We start from the raw sequence: 23,669 nt of genomic DNA, 5'->3' as shown, positions 1-23,669 counted from the left end.
TTGCAACTCCATGATTTCATGTTTGCCAAAAATCTCTCTGCAACTACACGGGTGAAGAGAGCCACTAACACTAGAGTGGTTTAAATTAAGAGGTGATAATTTGCAGAAGAAGCGCTGGGATTTAAGTAAAAGAGACCTAAATCGGAGAAACAATAGGGAAATCTGAAACAGAATGAGACAAATTTCCTCACTGTTAGTTCTCTTGAAGTCTCCACAGATGAACTACTTTAATATTAATCCCCAGCATTTTCCCATGTTATTGACTGAGACTGCCACAGGTTATTTCACTATGAGATGCTAAGAAAAATGGGGAGGGGAAGAGAAAAAGATTGCAACCCTGAAAGCATTTCAATGGCTTCGGGGCTTAAGAAAGCACTGAGCATGGTATTAATAGAAAAGGGACTGTCATCCATGGAAACCAAACAAGGCTGCTTGTATGTTATTCTACATGGACTATTTATACAAGATTGAGAATATGCATGCTAAATATGTAACAGAAAATGGTCATGTGTACAAATCATGCATTTCCTCTAAATTAACTGAATGTTAATCGCTCCAGGTAAAATACACTATAACATGTCGATTGTCATCGGATCACTATTATTGGAACAAGACAGAATGCTAATCATAGCCGATCCTAATGAGTGAAACCAGTCCACTGGAGGTAAACTTCCTCCAGCTTCAACTGAGAGACACAAGCCTATTAGCTTCACTAAAAGCCCAATTATCTTGATTCATCCACAGCGTGTTTCTGTTTAGCCAGGTGTGTGATGTGCTGACTGCTGAGAAGACACAGCTTCCATAGGAGGACGGGGAGATGTTGCTTTTTGCACGGTCTTTAAAAACTGTGAGAAATCGTAGATAAAAGCACGAGTTTTCCGGTTCAATGTTGAGATGTTTGGCTTGTGAGGCAAACCATTTGACCCTTGAGAGAATGAGCCAGAGGCAACTCAAGTGAGATAAAGGGACAGCAATTGCAACGTACTGATATAATCAGACATGCTTACAATGCTAGTCAGCCAATCACAGCAAATCCAAGAAGTGATTTCCTTTGCAGAACAAAAACTGTTGTTTTGTGCATGTGCACACGTGTTAATGTATATTTGTGTGCACAGGCCCTTGGGCAGTGTGGCTGTCAAGTCGGCCGGACTTGCGACTCTGGATTCCAACCAAAAAAAGAAAAGGCTGAAACAAGATTATGTACTTCAATCAGGCACCACCAAGGACACGTCACCAAGCTCAATGTCAAAGCGATGCTGCTTCATGTGCTTTGACGAGTGGCATTGATGGACGGGTGAAGTATAAGGAGAGGCAGCACCAGATCCTGGGTTTATGCTTCCAAGGGTTTTCTTTTTTCTTAAAAAGGGGTACAAGCAATGCAAGTGCCTGACTCACCCTGACCAGAGTCCAGGCCAAGGAAAGGAACAGTCCTGTACGATCCAAAAGCTGTAAAGCAGCTGAGGGGAACAAGGGCATGACACAGGGCGTCTGAGATGCCATTAATCCAGTTAATGAGAGGGGATTCAAGGATGATTAGTTGGAGGAGGACAGAAAAAAAGAGTGGGGGAACAAGTGGAGAGGGTAAACATAAGGATGTGAGAACAGTGAATAGATTAAAGGAAAGACAGTGGTCTGTGAAGAGGGGTGAATAAGATTGAAGGAAAGGGGCGGGTGGGGATGAAAGGAGAAGAGTCCGGTGACATGAAATATCTTTAACACAGATTGTCATATCTACTTATGCTCTCTCTCCCTCTACTCCCTCTCTTTTCACATCTTCCTCTCTCCCACTCCAAGATCCAACAGAGTGTGTCTCCTTTAAGGTTGGGTAATTATGGCAAAAAAAAAAAAAAAAAAAAACCCACAACAAAAAATAAACAACAACAAAAAAAAACCCTTGCTCAACAGAAAGCACACTCTGGTTATTATTGAGGGTTGATTGTTGATTCACCTCTTCATAATTAGGCCACTCCAATTACTAGCATGTTTCTTTTCTCTGTCGGTTTACGGCTATTAGGCTGCTTTTCTTTCAAGTAGATGTATGCCTTAATATTGATGGAAAATACACTGCCAAAAAAACATTCAACACTGGCGGATGGTTAAAAGCTCTGACTTGCAGAGAAGAACAAAGGCCTACTGGGAATATAAATTGATTTCCTTCTCATTACCCTACCTCTTTTTCTCAGTATTTCATTTCTTTTTTTTTTTTTAGTTTGTTTTCAAAAAAAAAAAAGAAGAAGAAAAAAAAGAGGGGTCCCCTAAGACGCAATCAAATATTGACAAACCAACTCCCACACCTGTTCAGTCTTAGGGGAACTTAAATGAAAGCTATAGCCAACTTCTCTACAGTTAAAATTTCTGCTCACAATTCACTTTGAGCCAAACTGGTGCTATCTTGTCAAATTTATTTTTCTCAACTTGCAGCATGGGAATACTGAAACATCATATGAATAGCTACAATGAGCTGTCTGACATTACCATGACAAAATGCAGTGTTGAAATGAGCCTTGTTTACAGAGATGCCTGGTAAGCAAGAATTAGTTTTTCCACCACTAGGAAAATCCAGACACACGAGAATGTTTTTTTTTTTTCCTTTTTTAAACAGGAAAGAGATTTATAAGGCATTGCTTGGCAACAACCAACTCATTGTTAAAACAACATGAAATACATTTATACAGTGTCCCCGGTTCATATTCTGGCTGAATCATGTAAATGTTAGCGCTGAAAGCATGAGAATGGGCTTCTGACAGGGGTGACACGCTTCAGAGAGATTTATGTAAACAATAGCTTAGCCATAAATAAAACATAATGGGAAAACCGAATTGGGAATGTGTCGGGGCCTACAACTCGAGCCTTCTGGTTGTGTGGAGAATTAGGTTTGTCGTGAGGGCCGTTCCAAATAATGTTTGAAGAGATGCTGATATGCGAGATCATAATATGCTGAGCTGTAAAAAAGGCTCTTCTTCAAACCCATTGGAATGCTTCATTTAGAACACAATCACTGTGTCCCATTGGTCTCATTGTAGCAAAAACTCATATTCACTTAAGTCACTCGAACTAAGCAGTTTTGGTCCAGGATGCTACTGCAGCAAGCCTCAATTCCCCTTGCTGTCCTGGGTCCCTGCTGGACCACCAACGCAAAGTTTTCTTTAATGAGTGTGTGTGTTTGTGTGTGTGTGTGTGTGTGTGTGTGTGTGTGTGTGAGCGAGAAAGAGAGATGGAGCACGCACACACACGCACCCTCTGAGTCCATTTCATTACGACAACCTTGTTTTCTTGTAGGGATTCCTGACACAGCAGTACCACTGATGTCTTCCATATCCACAGCCGTAGGGACAATAAAGAGAGGGCAATGAGAAAAGAGGAAGAGAGGGAGGGAGATGGGAAGAGATGCAATCTGCCCTACCTAGCCTCAACCTACACATAGACAAAGACCGGCCTGCGACTTCAAAAGAGAAAGACAGAAAAAACTGCCAAGCTCTCAGCTTTTCTCTAGATGGTCTCTACGGGTTAATTAGAACACCAAGTCCCACTTCATCTGCCTTCAAGTTGCATAGTATGCATTCACACACATGCTACTAACTACTGCTGTGCTCCATTAACACAACACACTCTTCACCACACACACAAACAAATCAGGCTGTGGTTGATCTGTGCACTGGTGCCTGTGGCAAACTAACATCAAACATAATCACTGTCTGTCTGGTCGACTCAAGCCCCCATTCTGCTTTCTTTCCTCTCGGCCGTGTCCACACTCAGGTTAGCTCAAGTCAAAACCTTGTGGTGAAAGTCAATCTGTCTCAACGCTGCAAAGGGGGTTGGAAACCGGTAGTGAAATTGTCATCAGAGGTGTCAGGAATGTGCCCTCTTGCTGCAGTTAGATTTAACATGGCAGGGTCGGTGTGCTCACATCCCTGGCAAGACCCCCCCACCCACCCACCCACCCAACCCCCCTCTCTCCAGGCAAAAGGTTCACCTGCGCTGGGAAGACACAGATGGAGAGTATCTGTAAGAAAAAGACGGAGGCCAAGAGCAAGAAAGACGAGTCGGAACACACTGACTACGAAAATGATAGATTCAGAAGAGGGGGAAAAAAAAAGAATACAGCCCCCTTCTTGGCTGTAGCAATAAATCACATTTATACGGTGAGAAGAGAGGCTTTTGTGTCTCCTAAAGGACCCAAATAGGTAGAAGTGAGTGGGGGAGTGTAAGAAGAGAGAGAGGCAGAGGGTAAAAGAAATAAGTTACTGAGATAGAGAGAAAGGGGACAAAGATGACAGCTGGCTGGGCACTTCATGCATCTGGCAGGGGTGACTCGTGGAGCCATAATGAAAATGCAGGGTGAGATCAGGATCAGTGTGAGAGAGGCCTCCATCCATCAAAGGACTCCCATTGAGGAAAGGAAGCTTCAATGATAAAAGCAAATATGTGGCTATTCTAAACCACAGACGGAGCATTTCCACATTTTTGTAGCTTTAATTCCTTTCTGCCAATGCATTTTCAGTCAAATGTATGTTGAGTGATAACTTGCTGTCATGCTAGATACACTGATGCATTTTGCTCTTTCTTCATATTTGTTATACACGCTTCCTGGTGGGATTAAAAAAGGAACATATTTTCATATAAATGGAAGCCAAAGGTCACAGCACCACCTGTCCTAATTGGCTGCCAGGCGGGTAAGGGGAATGAGGTTTGTCTTTGACAAGGGCAGTGTGTGAAAGTTTATGAGGGAGAATAGTAGAGTTGCTGTTGAGAGTACACTGAGTGTTGCCAGAGGAAACATCCTGTTGCCAACCTCTAGATAAGAATGTGCTTGTGTCTTCTCTTATTGGAACAAACAGCATTTAAGTTTTCTCCCCTCAGTTCTGAAGAATGGTGCACTCTATTGATGTACTGCAAACAAGTACTGATGCTAAAGGTGGAAGACAGAGCTGGCTGCTTGAGTGGCTTGCAAGGAATGGACTGAGAACAAAGTAAGGCCGCCTTCCTCTCTCTAAAATATGTCGACAGGCAGCCAGAGCTTGGACACTGTGGAGGGATGTGAAAGCCAGCAAAGTAAATCCTGATCCGTTGACCCAGGTTACACTTCTTCTATAGAGTGCCAGAAAAATATGACAGCGAGATACAGCTGAAGCACAAATGTATCTTGAGCTCTAACTAAACTGAACCGATGCATTTTGAATCTTCTTTTAATAAATGTCGATGTGAGATGAATGTGAAGAACAATACTCAAATAAATTCAGGTGTCTCTTTCGCCACACATAAGCTTTAGGAAGACAGTTTTATGTCAGTTGGGAGTGTAGCCATCATTTTGATAGTGTAATATGAAGTCCATTCTTGCGGCTCTCTGTCTAAATGGGACTTACCTTCTCTTTCCTCTGTCGGCATCCCTCCTCTGCTGAAACCAGGGTTTTGTAGTAGGCGCTGCGCTCTGCTGTAAAGTGGACCTTGGACAGAGCGTTTTCTACCAAAGCCACCGACAGATTCACACCTTCGATGTGCAGCCAGCCAATGAAGTTCCCTGCTTTGTCCATGCTCTCCACTTCCACTTCCACCTGGAACAGAGCGGAGGGGGAGGGGGGAAGAAAAGGAGAGGAAGAGAAGAGGCTCAGTTAATGTTCTGTATCTGAGATTAGGTTTGAGATTTCATTACAGCAATGAACTGAAGATGGAGGAGGAAGAAGGGGGGTATCCTCTAAGGAGTTACCACTGTTCTTACATAGACACATCACCGGAGACCCCTGAGCTCTCTATTGATTTGGTAGCACACACACACAGATCCTGTTTCATTCCTCTGCTGTGGATTCCCCAATCAGTCCACTCGCTTCTAAGTCAACATTGCACACACACTTTTCATTTTGTCATGCACATTTTTGTGTTCATAACGATCTCAATGAAACACCACTGCCAGCTCGCCATAGAAACAACTTCTTTTTCTACCTACAGGCAGAGCACGTCTTGACAGTTTGCAAACGGTATGAATGGCTTTAAATGAGTGTTGAGCATGCACTTCAACCTTAATTAAGACTCTAAATATCGTCATCCTACTTTTTGTAATGTAAATCATTTGCAATTAGTGACAGCCAAGTTGCAATTCCCTTAAGTTAACAAATGAGGGCACTGAAATAGCTAACCTTGCTGACAAAGTAGGAAAGATCTCACAACATTGTCCATGATGGACTATAACCAAATTCTGCCTATTCAGGCTAATTATCTATTCATTACATTTTGTTTCATAAGTGATGGACGACCGGGAGGGGGGAGGAAATCAATCGATTTTTTTTTCTTCTACTCGAAAGCCTCAGTCAGCGAGAAAGTGAGAGGGCAGGTGTGCTAAAGAGATAGGGAGAAGTCAAGCGATTAAGACTCGGGCTGCTTAGCCCTGCAGCCACAAGGGAAATCTGAAGGGAATTAAGTTTGTAAACTGCTCTGCCTTGTTCTCAGCTAAAGTAAAACGCTTTTATTAATGAAAGCATAATCTGTTCTATTACTAAGAACAAAATTGACAACCTTGGCATATATGGCAGCTACATACATATATTTCCACTTTCTGGATCCAGTTAGTATTAGATTGAGCCTCACATGAGGAGCATGGAAACATTGATAAACAGTGGATGTGCTCTTTTGTAACATTTTCATTGATGGCTCAAAGATTTAACAGAAAATGTAGATTTGTATGATATGTTTCCTCTAATGCATGTCCTTAATAATAATTACTGTGTTTGTCTCTTATGTTTGAAAATGTGCTGCAAAGGTTAAAAAAATTAAAAAAAAACTAGGACAGCTAGGACATTTGTCTACCCTCGTAGGAACTGACTGTGATACAAGTTCACTCATACCTCATCTGCCTTGGTATAATCTGCTTTTTCTTATTCTCCTTCTCTCTTCCTCTCTGCTATCTAAGATACTCACCCCATTTTATCTCTCTTTGTCTCTAAGTGCAGAAGCGGTTACATAACTAGGCTATTAGAGCGGCACTGGTCCTCAGAGCACCCAAATGTCAAATGGGGAAGTGGGTGAGTGCAGGAAAATGGCTAGAATGGCTAGAACCAACTTAACTGTTAACAACTACCACTAAGGCAGAACATGCAAAACAAAAATAAAACAACACTGACAACTAAAAACAACACTGTTAGCTGGGAGAAAATCCAATTTGAGGGAAAAATAGAAACTTGACTAGAAGTTGTCCATTCCGATCGGTGGAGCCACTGGCCTTTTGAAAAAAGACAAGAAGTGCAGCCACACTTAAAAACTGGACTCTTATAAAACAGTAAAGCCTGCATTCAGAAAGCTTCTACAGCAAAACCTGCCATATAATAATACAATGGAAGTTCACAATGTCAATGACACACTCAAAATATGTCCCATTTGCCTGCTTGTTTAAATACTGCTGATAATTTACATTCTTTATCTTAAAAAAACAGATTTCAGTTTGGGAACAGAAAGCTATCTTGAGGTCAAGGAGATATTCGTGTGTACCCGTATGTTTCCTTGACGACAGGAGTGAGATAAACGTGATGAATGTCACTACCATGTGGAGAAATCAAACATCAAGGAAGTTAGATCAATCATGCTTTTATGAGAACCGATGTTAACATGTGACACCAGAGATGACATGCTGAGGCGACAGTGTTGTAAATTATTAGTAATATACACACACAGCTTTCACTCATTTGAATCATATTAGACCAAATTAGTCTGCATTTTTTCCAGGACCACTTTTCAGGGAAACTTCATTAACCACATACTGCCAACATTATGGTTAGAAAATGAGCCTGCTACTGACGGCACACTGTTGACAGAGCTGTGGTGTTATTGCACACAGCATTAATAATATCTGCACACTTGATGCAGTCAGACTTCCACACTTGAACTAATATTTGCACACTTGATGATTAATGTATGATTTTTAGAACAATCACAATGACATTTTGGTACATATGAATAAACTATGAACATCAGCATTACTTGCAACACTTTGAAATGAGCTGTAGTAGGAAAAGCAAAAAACTACACAGGGACCAAATTTGAGGGAGAGTGTGATACCCAGGCTGATGTTAGAAATGTATCTGAATTTTAAACCTTAGACCATGTCCTTGAAAGCATCATTGAATAAAAAAGAAACTGGCATTTCACTGGGCAGTTGGGCAGAGATGAAAGAGGCTAATAGAGAGGTCAAATGTTAAATTAAGAAGGACAAATTCATTTATAAGCAGAGTGGAAGCCCAATTTTCCACTGACAGAATAAGAACAGTGTGGAGAGGCTTTGAATCAATGCCTGGATTGCAGAGTAATATTAGCATTAGTACAATATGTCGCACTTATTACTAAAGATCTGAAAACGGACTGATCATAATTCGTTTATGCCTCAAGCAATCACTGCCAATAATGAGAATGTATGTTATTAGCTTGTTTTCAGCCACTTGTTTGATGTGTTTAACCATTTATTTAATATTACTCTGTTGATGTGCGTTTGTGCTGAGTCTGTAAGTGAACTCCTTTCCAACTGTAATTTTTAGGCACTGGTTTGTTTCAATATTAAATTATATACTTACTCAATTAAATAATCAATATATACATCTGTTATGAAAGTATTCCTTACTTAAGGCTCCACATAAACTATGAAAAACTGTACCAACATCATTTCCTTATTGCTTTCTCTACCAGCCCTCCTCTTCCCCTTCTCAGACACAGTATGGAGAAAGATTGCCACCCCAGACCTAAACAGCCTGATATGCAGGTTTTACAAATACACACGCATTAAAATGTCAGTTCCTCCTCCCTTTAAAGTAAATAGCTTTGGTCACAATGTGGAGAGGACAGTGGAGGCGGAGTGGAAACTGCTTTGAGTAGAGCCCAGATGGTTCCCAGTGGAGGCCTCCTCCAAGCCAAGATGGCTCCCGCCGGAGCACAAATTGGCTCTGGTAATCTCATAAACGCCGGGATTGTGTCGACACAGTGGACGGAAAGCAAAATACGGATACGCATAAAAATCATGTGTGTGTGTGTGCGACACACGCACATTTGCAGTCATTCACAAGTACAAAAGACATAGCCATTTGGTAGCATTGGAGTGAAACCTGGCCAAAGGGCATGTTTTTAAACTGCAGCAGATTTAATTCACTTAGCTGTTTGAAAGTAGACAAAAAAAATCAAAAAAGACAGCAGTAGGTGACACTTCATGTTCGAGCCAAAACCTGCACTAAAAGAAATGAAAGAAGCAAGGATGCCCCCTGAAAGGCAATGAGTTGAATCATCTTTCTTTTGAGTGTGTGCATCAAAATAACAGGATAAAACAGAAAGAAGCTTACAAACATGCACAAGGATAAGATTTGTAAGTGTCTAATTTATTTACACTAAAGAATTATTTATTTTATGTTTAAAGGGAAATGTTAGGCTACTTTAATACTTAAAGTACTCAAAGTAGTCTAAGCCTATCCTTTTGAAGAGAAAGTTATTTTCATGTGGATAATGCCACAAATATATTTGAAATTTTTCAACCTACTGTTTTTGTTTTAATCTAAAAATAATTCCAATCTTAAATAATTTAGTTTGTTATTTTGTTTTTGTTGAGTTAGTTTTAATCTTTTAAGAGAAATAAAGTAGGCTATCCTATTGAAGAAGATATGTCTGTTATTTCATAATGGTTAATGCTGTGAGTTTATTTTAAACTGTTCCATTTGTTTATTAAGTTATTGTTATTGTTCTCAAAACATAGACTATAAGAGCTTGACAGTAGCCTGACACTAATATGTCAACAACTCTAATAGGCCACAATTCAAATCTTGAATCATATGCAGCTACCTATGACTCTGTTGCATTCGACTATGTTCATTATTTTGAAATCATCACTGAAATGCAAATATATGTTGTGATTGCCAGATAGTCCATATACATTTTTAAAAAAAAGAAAAGAAAAAGGAACAAATAGTCGCATCTTTGTACTGAACAGTCAAAACCGATTCGACTGACAACTCTGAGTCAGATGCAGCCCTAGGAAGAACACAGTGGGCTGGCAATTTAAAATTGGCAAGCAATGGGATTTCTTTATATCACCACAACCAAACAAAACTAATGTTTAATACCTAGAGGGGGACAGGGTGTGCCCACTTATATGTCCGAGCCATTTCAGAACCCATGAGGTCAAACCTGGCACACAGGTTAGAAGCTCAATTCGAGTATTGCTTTATGCATACATTATGTGCAATGCATTCTCTGTGAGGGAGAGAGAAGAAAAGGCTATATCCATAATGCAAGGCACAGAGGAGATTAATCTGTCAGTCAGCGCATTCAATCATCACTGACGGAAACTCCACAACTACTTAAACATGAGTTTTACTACACATTCCAATTACAGACATCACAGTTGTCCTCAAAGACATTTAGGTTTGCCTTTGTCAAATTACCAGTTCTCATCATGAAAGTTTAAAGGCCGCTGCTCTGACAGTAGCAAACAGTATATGTGCAAAGTGTTCTCTCCAGGCTGTTAGTGCGTTTGTGTAAATGAGTGACAGAGCGAAGGGTGTGAGAGGGCTGTGTGTGTGTGTGTGTGTGTGTGTGTGTGTGTCAAAGAGGACTCTAATGTTCAGATCCAAGCAGTGAACACCAGGAAAACAGACTGGCAGGTGGAGATGTTTTGGCATGTCTTCATTCATTCTCATTAAGCTACAAAGAGGCGGCTGTTTTTATGGCTACAGTATTTTGCCCCTTAACCGGTCTCTCTTAAGCCTGAGAATGTGTGTGTGTGTGTGTGTGTGTGTGTGTGTGAGAGAGAGAGTATATAAGAAAATCAATTAAATTAAAATAACAATTTTTAAGTAGCATATCAAATGATTCAAGGTATACTATTTATGTGGGTGTGTTTGCACACGCTTGAAAGCACACATCTATGTGAGTGTTACGGGATCAAGTGTTCATCACATTAATGAATCGGAGTTTATGTGTGTGTGTGTGTGTGTGTGTGCGTAAATCTATCGTATGTCTGCACACACAGCAAATATGACAAGGCGGGGGGGGGCAAGAGTAACTGACTGTAACTAAGTAGCATCATCTCTTTTATTCTCTGTCTTTATCCTACTACCTGCTAATCTCGCTCATCACCATGACTCAGAGGAAGCACATAAGGCAGGCAGATAAACCAGAGAAACAGAAAAAATAAAATAAAATAAAAGACTGAAAGGCGGAAATAAAGAAACAAAGTCAGAAAGAATGAAAAAGAAAGACTGGATTCACTCCCACCTACAGCCTTTTGCTCATCCAGCAGAATAAGCCATTTATCAAACTGAGCCTTGGAGAAGATTGAAGGAATGATGTGGAGGTGTGTAGTCTCTGTGTGTGTGTGTGTGTGTGTGTGTGTGTGTGTGTGTGTGTGTGTGTGTCCTTTGTGTGCTGGGGCAAAGAGATCAAACCGCCTCTAAGCAATGAGTGATCCTAAGCCCGAGATTGAGGTGCAAAGTGGGGAGAAAGGGGAAAAAAAGGGGAGAGCAATCAGATAATCTCTGTACCTTAATTCATATTCCGAACCTTCCCTAATGGTTCTGAACACTTATTTCTGAGTCATGAATGTCACATGAAAAGGACAGTTTGTCCTTTTTATGTGCACATGAGGATTTAAGTATAGAAAGCTGACCATCGCCAGGTTAGCCTCACTGCTCTAAGCCCAGTCTTCCGTGAAAACTCCATTTGGGGGTATGTTCGACCCCATCCAACCAAAGTCCATCATCTCTCAGTACTGCCCCACATGCTGCCTTATATGGATCATTTTTTTCTAAGTGGACACAGAGCGTTCCTTTAAATGATACATTTGTAGCTCCAAGCAAGACATACAACCACAACTTTGATCAGATTTCAACCAAAAATCAATATGTGGTGAAGGTGTTTCTGTTGGGCGGAGATAATTAATCAAAGCTCTATTGCAAACTGAACGAGATGTGTCCGAGACGACGGATGAGCATGGAGCAAAAATAAATAAATGGACAACTATTACTAGGTAATAAATACACTCCGAGTGTGCCAGAGTGTGTTGTATGTGTTTTAAAATGGCCTTTAGATTTGTGCTGGTAGATGTACAAATGTGCACTCTATCAAAATGTTGTGAGGGCACTGACAATGTGGACAGCCCTAACCAGAGAAACATTTAGGCTACATCTACACCTTTATGTGGGGTAACCTTTGCTTTGTAAAAAAGGATTGATGACAAAATGACAATCTGCACAAAGTAAATATGGTATTCTAACACCCTAGAGCTGTTTGCACTGAATTTAAGAGTGCTGTCATTTGGCTGAAAAACACAAGCCACATGCACTATAACTACATGTCACCCTCTAAAAACGATTATCGATAGTGTATGGCCATTACTAAGGTCCATAAACTGCTGTTATGGGAACATGGTAGCACAGCACAGCAGGCAGGAGCAAGAAAAGAGGCATAGATAAATCCCTAAAAGTAAACATAAGCCATTATATCATTTTAATAGGCATTTTTTCACATGTAGTTAACCTGAAGTCCTACCGATAAACACACCTAACTCTAACAAAAGACCCCTCCTTCTAAATCACTACACTTGTTCAATGCCTTCAAGTAGCTCCCTCATACCAGGAATGCTTGGGTATAAAATGGCCAAATGTGTTAGCATGTCACCATGGTTGAATAGACAGAGGAAAAGGCCAGTTGGTTCCGGTAGAAATCTATAAATATAGATCAACTTTGAAAAAAAAAAAAAAGAAAGAGAAAGACTGAAGAATAAATGAATGAATTAAACAAACCGCTATTGATCCCTTAATGGCATAGATCAGACAAGGATGTAAATAGCATGTTAATGGGGCCTGTAATTAAAAAAAAAAAAATCTTCACATGGTGAAAGCAGCTGCAGTCGGTGTTACAGAGAGGTAAGCTGGCAAACTGATGACCTGTGTCGCCCAGCTACAAAAGAAGGGAATGCATGCCAAGTAGGGTCAAAATAGGTCAAAAATCATTAAACGGTGGTAAAATGTGGGCAATGAGACAATTCCTGTTTATCATTAATATTTGTTAACATACATGACCTATTTATTTTTTCAAACACAAGAAAATAAAATATTAAGTAAGTGAGACATTGCTGGGATTATACAAACTTCCAAAAGATGTTGGGTTACATCAAAAGACAAAATAAGACATAGTGGGTTGATTTTTTAATACTATAACAAGCACAAGCACGACTTCCTTTTATCACCACACAAAGTCCACACAAAACATATTCTAAAAAACCTGAAGGACAAACAATACTGGATCAGCAAAACTAAAACAGTGGGGTTTTGGAAAAAGGTTAGATGAGGTGAAGCTTCCCGTCGGCTATCAGAAGGATGCCTGTGGGTGCAGGATATTGACTGTTCTTGCTTTGGTGAGCTACCAGTGCAGCTAAGCTCTAGGCTACAGGCCAAACCCCTGGCACAAACCAATTCCAAACTAGGTTGGTTCATTAACTATCAGACCACAGGTCAGGACAGACAGCTATTTGTCAGATGTTGATCGAGCTGAGCCTGAGAGGGGGGAGGCTGTAAAATATGCTGTAAAAAGACAAATGCTTCCACCATCCATAAGAAGTGAATGCTATGACAAATAAGAGGTGTAAAAAGTCAAAGGGTTCACCTGGAATCAGAGCTTTAAAAGACTTTCCATTGTGCTAGAACAACAAGCAGGTGGAGGATGGAGGGCAGCGTTCATGTTAAAAGAAGAATGATCTCCATTTACAGTGTGGTGTAAGGTGACGACTGGCCTCACCTCAGCCGGATATTGCTGTCCACAGTGATCGCTGCGGAGCTCAAGTGTGTCGTAATGTGGTTTTCTAAACAATTTGGTGGCGGGAGGGCTGTTTTGGGACCCACAACCCTAAATCCTTACTTGCCCCGAATCTGCAGTTATGACAGTAGTTGCATTGAGGAGTACAGTATAAATACTTTATTGGCACTACAGCAAACTAACTACTGAGTCCTGTATTACTCCTGAATACCCTGCTTTTCCTCTGTCTGTCCACTTGTTTCCATCTCATACTTCTAAATTTGAAGAGTAGCAAATAACCCATATATCAACATTCAGCGATTTTCAATGACTTTGCCACCAGTTACTGCATTTGTGCTGTTAGATGGGCTGTTATACAAGAGTCAAGCTTCAATTTGAGGAAAAAAAACAACAATTGCTGACAATTGAGAGGGTTTTTTTATATATATATATATAGTTTTGCCCAATTTTAGTCCGGTGTTGCTACCAATAGTACAATAACATGCACATTGGACAGGAATGTTTGTGTGTGAGCCTGTGTGTGTATAGACTCTCCCAGGGTGATCAATGTGACTCAGGGGGCCCCATGCATCACTGTCAGTGGCAGGCTGCTGTCTGTCGGTGGCAGGGTGGGGAAAAGTCAAACAGCTTCTCAAATGGCTGGGGCCATTAACGGTCAGGCAAACAAGCATGATCCCCACCATTAAACCTGCCTGATGCCCATTAATGAGTTTTTCTTTCATCAATAGATAATTGATGTTTGCCCTGCATCACTATTCTGACAAAACAGGTGAATAAAGGAAAGCTGGTGGAGGGGGTCAAGGGGGAGAGATAGAGAAGTGGGCAAGAGCAGACAGAATAAGTCTGATATGCTTCCAGCTAACGCAGGTGTGAGACAAAATTATTTGGCACTGCTACCTGCTAGTCTTTGTGAATCTGTTATTATATCCTGGCATCACTCAGCCTTTGTAGCTGAGATCAAACTATGCTCGCTCCATGCGCCACTGGAGAATTGTTGAGAAAATGGAAAAATAATACCAACAGCTGAAATTGATATAAGAATGTAGCTGCTGTTGTTTTTCCCAGTAGTCCTCCTTCATAAGAGTTGAGACATTGACACAGGGTCTATAAGGCCATCTTCAACTAACACGAAAGACAAACTTACTGCCAAATGCATTGATGTTTGTCATGATGATCCCTTTGTTTGTTGCTATAGAGACAACTGTCATGGCATTTGGCTTTCATTATACAGCAAGCCAAATAAGTCCTTGGCCAGACTGATCAAAGTGCTTTTATGTAGCTAGGGAAGTTAGGGTGCTTTTACACATATTTTATGTATGATTTCAATGCTTTTTGATGAATTCTGTCATTTCAATATCTTTCGTGAGGAAAAAACACAATCATCCTCTTGTCCTTGCCACATCTTATAGATTCTTATTTTAATGCATCCAATACAGATGAGTCTACATAGTCTGTATTCAAATTCATGTGTCTAAATGCTCAGTAGTCTCCACAATTGTTACAATTTCCATCTATCAGAAAAAATGTGTTTTGCTTATTGTTACTTCTCTTGGATGTTTAAAAATGATGTCTCAGCAGCGTCTGACACTCAAAGGCTGTTTTTACATTAATTTCTAAAATGGGGAAAGTGTCTCTTCCCTCACCTTCAATCTGACTTTAAGATGTGTATGTACGAGCATGATTCCTGACATTACATCTAGCCAATATGCTATACTTACACCAGTGTGAGAATGGACTTTTTAGTGAAGCAGGATCTAAATTAAAGATTTATGCATTTATTTATTTTTAGTTCATTAAGGTTTCTTATGGAAAACAACTTATCAGACACAAAATATTCCAGAGTATATCATTTCTAATATGTCTGGAGGGTTTCAGTAAGGTCCATCATCTATATGTATGTTCTTTTTTTCCTATAGTCTATAGCCTAAGCCTCTGCCAGTACCAAGGGGAAAGTATTAAGAGAGAGTTAAACACAGGCAGAAAGACACATGAAGCTTTCACAGAAAATGAGTGAGAGCAAATATGTAGAGAGAGAAAAAGCAGGGGTTAATAGCGAGTTGATCAATGCAGAAGCTGGATTGTCCTCTGCAAATGACCTACTGTAGAGTACCAAACTAAAGCAATAAATTATGGAGCGATCTCCTGCTGGGGGGGTTTCAACTGACTGCGCTAGGCATTTTAAGTGAGTATTGTCAAAACAAATTTGTCCTTTTGCGAGTGACATAAAATCTGAAACAACTGAATGACTTTGCATCCTTTTATTTTCTGATAATCAACTGCTATGAGTAAAGGGAAATATATATATATATATATATATATATATATATATATATATATATATATATATATATATATATATATATATATATATATATATATATATGTTCACTGAACTTTTGAATTTAACCACTATACTTTACAATTACAGCTTGAAAACCTTGTAGTACTTGTCATACATAGTCATAGCCCTTTTAAAAGAACACATGAACAAGGTCATGCTGAAATGTGTAAAGGGAAATGGACTCTGTTAGAACCTGCAGGCCTTTGTGATGCTCACTGACCTTTGTGATCTTACTTTTCTGTCATTTCCCGCTCAAAGCCACAACATGTACAACAATTAGATACCATAGGGGTTTGACAAGTCCCAACACAGCGAAAGGGTCAGCGACATTGAGTAATGCAAGACCCCTGGTGATATAATGACCAAAAAAATTCAACATCAGTCTGTCTCTGTCTCTCTGTGTGACCTTATGGATCGATAGTGTTATGAGGAAGCTTGATCCTTCAACTCACGCTGCACCATACTAAGGCCTCCCAATTCAGTTCATTACCTGGACTGCCCTTGTCCTGTTACCTCCCATTAAATTCACACTTGTACATTATCTATTATTAAAGGAGACTTATAAATGCTCATTTCTAGCTCTACATGTGTATTCTTTGACTCCACAGCTTTACATGATCCTCAGTTTAAAAAAAAACTGTGAATCTTATGGTGGCCATTTATGTATCCCCTCAGTTCAGTCTCTGTCCCTTAACAGGCAGTCGGAATGCTCTTTAAGGCCCTCTCCCAATAAGCCCTCTGTACTGATTGGGCAAATCTGCATCTGGAAGCTTACTGAGGGACAACTGTATCAGAGTTAGGTGTGTCACCATTCTCCAAATCCTCTATTGGATTTTAAGGTCACGATTCAATTTGATTCTCAATGCTTTGTTTTTTGGGGTCCAATTTTAGACTAATCTAGAGTGATATAATCTCCATCAGTTGTTTGCAATGTACCATACTAAGGACCTACTGTCAAAATTAAATAGTTTATTAGCAATATAATATAACAATAACTTGTTTCAGCAGTCAATTGGAAAGTTACTGTAAACAAAATAATCATGTAGGGACAAACTGAAAAAGCCACAGTGATGATGATGTTTGATGAAGAGCTGAAGACAACAGTAACAGCTCCAAAAGGTGAACTACTTATTTTACTTTGCCGTGCTGCATAATGGAAAAGCACAGTATGACAGTTCAACTTGAGTTATGGCTCAGTGTGACTACCCCCAAAATAATGGGGGAAAAAAAGCAATAATGTTAGTAGAGTGGAGCAGTTAACTGTGCTTGGGGCAGAAAACCATATAATGAAAGCCAACGTCGGCTTGGGATGAAAATAGAAAAAACTGTTGGAAACCGAGTGTTCAAAGCAATCTGAAGCTGGTGCTTTTTTACCCACAGGCATTACTTCTACATTTACCTAATCATTTGACACATTGGCCATGTTTCATACGAACATCCTAGATTGTAATATTATGAGACTGAAAATAAGGCAAAGCAAGACATGTCCCCTTTAAGGAGGTTTGATGGGGTACCAAGCACATTATAAAACCTACTGTATCTGAGAAGGTGTGAGGACAAAAGGGGAAAATAATGCAACAGTCAGCAAATCTAATCATGCTAAACCTGTTCTTAAATTAGTTTATAGATAATTTGTTACCCCTCACACAGCACAAGAGGCAGCTCAGCAAGAGCAAGGATCTGCATTGGGCCTTAACAGCCTGGTTATTAAAATCAATAACAGCAATAACTACAATCCATCTCATTTTTAAGAGAGAGGCGACATGGCATGCTGGTCGATGAATATTGAGCTACATTTGTAATATTACTAATATCATATAATTCCCTTTAACTGGGTGGTGCAAGGGTGCAGGTGGGAAAACACAAATTAAACTGGGCTATACGTTATTGAATAGTTGTTGAATGTCACACAGCTCTGTGAAAGTTATCACTTTGGAATTGTTTTCACTTTTGTCAACACAACAGCACATCCCAGCTACTACAGATCTAAATGGAAACAAAAGGCTAGACACATTGGAATGGACAGTGTTATTTGATTTTTAAGCATTTTCCCCTTTAGTTCCCAGAGGTGCATTGTGTTCAGGTTTGAGACACACAGCTTCTATGCCCTAGGGTATTGGAAAGCAATGAGAGGTAAGAATCCAAATCTTCAAATCACTGCCTGAAGCATTGGGAGCTTGGTGGGAGCCGTCAAGCCACATTGAGCACATTTAGGGGTGGTCAAAACGATTGGAGAGGGCATTAAGCCACATTACCTCTCAAAGGACAGTGTTGCTTTCCTGTGGATACATTTACCTATGAGTACATAAACAATAAACCCTGGCTGTTCAATTGCAATCACAGGTCAGTACTGCAGCCACAAAGACATGGGAAAATACTAGTGTCATGTTTTAACTATTAATTTTGTGCAGTGCTCAAATTAAAGAGCAGATACCTTCGTACAAGAAAGAGACTGCAAGTTAAAGTCTGTGTAAAGTAAGAATAAATATGTGTTCTGAGTGTGACATACCGCAGAAAAGTGTGTTGTTAACCACCCTGCCAAATTTGAATGATTAAAATTTTTTTTCCAAATATATGAAATTAGGCTTCAAAGTTTTGTAAAAATCAGCCTCTTTCTCTGCTCCCAAATGCTGTGAGTGTGCCTGCCGAGTTCGCTGAAACCCCGCCCCCTACCAAGTGTCACCTGTCAATCAAAGTCACCACCTCTACCAGAAACATGGACTATGTCTGAGAGCTTTCTGCCACTAGCTCACCTGCTAGCTCGGCGGCTAACTGGCTAACTGTAGACTGTAGTAGTAGTAGTAGTAGTGTTAGATGTAGTAACAATAACTCGCCACTAGGCAGGCTAACCACTGAGGAGAGCGGACTCTCGGTCTTTTATAGTATAGTTGCACACTCAGAAAATCAGGAAAAATGAGCGGGTGAGAAACAGTTTAAGGCTCTATCGACACAATTCAGTACTGCATAGTTATCAGCCTTTTCACGTTTTCTGTAACCATTTTCCAATACGTATGTTTAGAAGTAAATCAATGAATTGACTTTACACAGACTTTAAATGTAGAAACCTTGGCATCTTTTGTTGAAATGACCAGAAAAGTACTGCAACTACCTCACTTATAAATGTAATGTTTTCTATTTCATTCATTCAAAAACATATATTTTTATAAACACAAAAGGGAAAAAAGCAATAGCCTACAGCTAAAATTGGAGGCGATAACAATGAATAAAAAGGAGAAAAATCCATCAGGAAAGGATGCTAGCAAGTATTTATAGGCTACTGTACCATGTCAATACAGTGGAGGTAAAATATGATTTCTAAGTTCCAGGCAGCCTTGTGTTATCTGTTGCATTGTACTATACCAAGGCTTTTCAAGTCACAGTGGAACACAAATATTCAGATTGTTGCTTTACTACTGTACAAGCATTAGGCATTTTATTTTAAGTGCGCTTACCAATAGGTGCAGGCAGCCATGTTGGCGGGGAGAGAAGAAACATTACACACGTAGAAGCAACATTTACTGTCTTAAAGATGAGCATGATGAAGTTTATGAGGTGCGTGGCTGTCATTAATAACACTCTATAAAAATAATCCTGTTTATTAATTAATCCCTTCTGAATGGGGTTTACGACTGTATCGGTGAAAATGCTTGATTTTCCTGCCTTGTCCCAATCCTCTGCAGCGAGTACAGTGCTCATATCTGCTACATGAGCACTGTTTTTTCACTCATGCTCCACTTACCGCAGCTTTATGAACCAATTTAAGATTTCATAATGGAATTTTAAATATTTATCATTCTGTAGCTGTAATGACAAAACTATCATGGTGTGCCCTAGATAGTTCCATGTTGGATCAAAACAGGTTTTACGTGATTCCTTAGTGGAAATTTCAGTGCACTAACAGCTGTAGCTGATGAGGGCATTAAAGAAGAGTTGGATGAAACCCAACTGGACTCTTGTCAAATGCAGGATAATTAAGAGTGTTGACTGACAACATCACAAACTAGATTGCTCTTAAACAATTTAATTTCTTTTTCTTTTAATCCCAAGAGAGACATTTCAAACTAACCACAGACATGGACAGACAAGCATTGTTAAAGTATTCTGTTCATTATTTACTAATACCCTACAGCATCTTCTCAAACCTCCAGTTACTTACTTAGACATTTAATTCACAAGTTATATCAAAACACAAGTCATAATGAGAAATAATTTCAAGCTGTATTAAATATGAGGAAAAACAAAACTTCCGTAGCACTGTGAAAAATCTTTCTACACCTACTGGCACTGTGGCAATGACCTCAGGGGGAGAAGATGGCTGGTGAAAGCGAGAGGGGGTGCGGGACAATCATAGCCAGGCCATCATCATTTGTCTCCACCTCCTTTTCTATCCTCTTTCCCCAGTTGACACGGCAAATGGCATAGCCAGCCTGTGTCACTCAAAAAGCCATTTCTGTCTTTCCAGACTCTGTCCGTGCTGACAGAGTGAGAGAATGAGGGAGAGAAGAAAAAAAAAAGGGGGAGGAAAAAAGCTGACAGAGGCATTTTTCAACATGGCTTTTTGTCAATTTCTATGTGCTTGTCAAACCGAAAGCCACTGCCCGGTTGCTAGGCTGGTTGGAGAGTTGTTAGGCAGGGGTTGAAGTTTGAGTGTGGGGAAAGTGGTAAAGACGAGCTACTGAAGAGGTACTCCATGTCGCTATAAACTAGCAGCACAGTAAAGAGCAAGAGGCTGCCAGGATTCCAATAGACCGAAAGGCATTCCTGCTCCACTTAACTGCATTTATTCTAACTACACATGTAACTTCCAAAAAGGTGGTGTAAAAGAGCAGACCCAAAGAACCAAATCTGGCAGATCTTTTGGTTTTAAGTGGAAAATTATGTACAAGAAACACGTTGAGAGAATATAATAGACAGCTAAAATTAATCTTTCATGCACACAGGAAGTCAAAGATCATAAAATAGGAAATGATGATCTGACCCCAGTCAGCAGCATACAAGATAAAAAACCTCTTGAGACAAATCATCCTGTAATCATCCCTCAATTTTAGCAATCCAATTCAACCTCTGCATACTTTCAATCACATAAATGGCAACTGACGATCAACAAATGAGATAGAGGATTGCCGTGTGTGGTTCTGTGGTGATGTGTGCCGAGGAGAAGGAGGACCGATTTAATTAAGTCATGCCTACTTAGGAGCCCTGCAGTTAGTCTGTTGCTGCACTGAAAATGACAGTTCACTGGCAAATATGATCTGCCCTGTGTTTTTTTCCCCCAACTACAATGAATTTTAACCAGTCACCTATACCAGTATCTGCCCACTGCAGTTAATATAATCAGTGGGGTGTCAAATAAATGGGATTACAGTCTCTCTGCACCTGTCTTTGGTTTGCTGGACCACCTTTTGGAACATGCTACCATGAAACAGATCTCTAATACAGGTTAGGGAAATGGAAGACCAAGTAGGTGTGTGTTATGAATTATCCTTATCTTGACAAAGTGAGATGTACGGAGATGAATAGATGTATAGATATATGGACAATAGTATAATGGCTAATGGAAAACTAACCTTTAAAGTTTAGATATGTTTTTTTATTTGTTTTATTTAGACTTAACTGCATTTGGGGTATTGAATTTGTACATTCTTAGGCTACCAGAATATGCAAACATTCCTAGATCAAAGTCCAGAACATACTACTATCAGAATATAGTATGAGTTGCATTTATTTTAATTACTAAAATGTGTCGTCCCATGACAAAAGTTTCAAATGTGACACCATCAGTTTCTTATCACTTCTCGCTGTGACTGCTTCAATCACCCCTTTCCTCTGTTTTACTTTTGCCATTCTGGGAAAAGCAAAGAAAAAAAAAATCAGTGTCAAAAACAAGACTGGGCCTCCAAACACCTCCATAATGAGGAGACAAGGGAGAGAAATGGGGCTAATGTTTGTGGATTGAAATTGAGAGCGAAAGAGAGCGAAAGTGAGAGAGAGAGAAGTGCAAGTAAAAGAATGGGAGAAGGTAGACAAGAAAAAAAAATGAAGAGGCTACAAATGACGAATGAGTTTCAAGACACAAGTTCCCCACCCTACCCATTCCTCCTCCTCTTTCAGCCCCACAAGACTGCAGAAACGCAGATGCTGCTAATCAGCCCTACCTAGAGAAGACATGCTCTGACTAGAGAATCAGCACAGACAGAGATGGAAGATGCACAAGTACAAGCAATGAAAGGAAAATGAAAACGGTGAAGTTTCATTTGGCTATTCATTCATCACCAATTTATATAAAGGCATTTTTGAAGGCAAGTAATTTAAATTTAGGTTAGTAACATACATTACAGTACTTTAAGTTTCCCTAAATTAAATGATCTGAGTACATTAAAAAAGAAAAACCCTTCAAGACAGGAACTGATATAAAAACAAAAAACCCATCTTAATATAATCCAAAATAACTTCAAGCAAAAGCTTTTAATTACATATATTACTTCAAATACATTTTTTTTCCACTGCTGGGCACTCTTATAATAAAGAGCGTGATGAGTCAGTCATGAATCAGTCAGCACTGTCAGCATTGTGTTTTTTTCTCTTTACAGCATCTCTAGGGCTGCTTGCGTCAGAGGTACAGCATATTCTCAACCCTTCTTTATACTTGTGGATAACCCGTGCATGATCTCAAAACATGTGCGCACAAGATCTCGGCTCATTCACAATATGCAGGAAGGTTGAATCACTCACGAAGGCCAATAACAAAACAGCAAGTCAAAGCAAAGTGATTTCACTGGATGCTGTTGCTGTACGTGGGTCATAATGTGGCGGATGTATTTATTATGTTTTTTTTTTTCATTTCAAATGTAAGTAAAAACTTTCTAAAGCTTCTAGAGTAAAGGGAGTTTTTTTCTTGCCAATGTTGCCAGGTGCTTGCTCATGTGGGAATGTTGGGTCTTTTTAAATTAAATTAAAGACTGCGGTGTAGACCTGCTCTATGTGTAACATGCCTTGAGATGACTTTTGTTGTAATTTGATTGATTTATTGATTGATTACTATCTTTAACATCTACTTCTATCATTGTTACATTTGTTTACTATTACAAACTAAGCTGGTAACTGTTTTTATTATCCTTTTATTCCGAGTATCAACACATGTACAATATGAAATGTCAACCACCTGGGCACATAGGTATACTGACATATGACTGAACACAATTATGTGTATGCAAAAAAAAATAAAATCACATATACTGGATACAATAGGTTCAATCTCTCTAGCGCACACACATAGCAGAATACATACAGCATGTGATTGTGCACTTGATACATTTGGCTTAGAATGCAGTATTTCCTGCAGGAGTGCTTTTAACACCACCAGGTGTGCGATATGACAATTCTGCTTCCAAATAGGATGGATAACACTCAATTCGCACACACACACACTTCAAATTCAATTTCAACAATGTGGCCACAGGCAAAAGCAGACACTCCACCACTGTATCACTGACTTACAAGCTACAACAATCTTGTGGCCAGCTCAGCACTTGTACTGCCCAGACTTACTGCTTGA

The 23,669-nt window shown here is 39.7% G+C and overlaps 1 protein-coding gene across 1 annotated transcript in view; it reads right to left on the bottom strand.

Moving 5' to 3' along the window:
• snd1 (staphylococcal nuclease and tudor domain containing 1) overlaps positions 1-23,669 on the bottom strand; it is a 180,119-nt gene that overhangs the window by 61,409 nt on the left and 95,041 nt on the right. Inside the window, exon 17 of the mRNA XM_053314118.1 lies at positions 5,364-5,552. Within this exon, the coding sequence (XP_053170093.1) occupies positions 5,364-5,552 (189 nt within the window). The remainder of the gene's footprint in view (positions 1-5,363; positions 5,553-23,669) is intronic.

Source organism: Scomber japonicus, chromosome 23, assembly GCF_027409825.1.
Source record: "Scomber japonicus isolate fScoJap1 chromosome 23, fScoJap1.pri, whole genome shotgun sequence".
NCBI classification, from domain to species: domain Eukaryota; kingdom Metazoa; phylum Chordata; class Actinopteri; order Scombriformes; family Scombridae; genus Scomber; species Scomber japonicus.
Note: the sequence above shows the minus strand (reverse complement) of the source record. Positions and strands in the feature narration are given on the sequence as shown.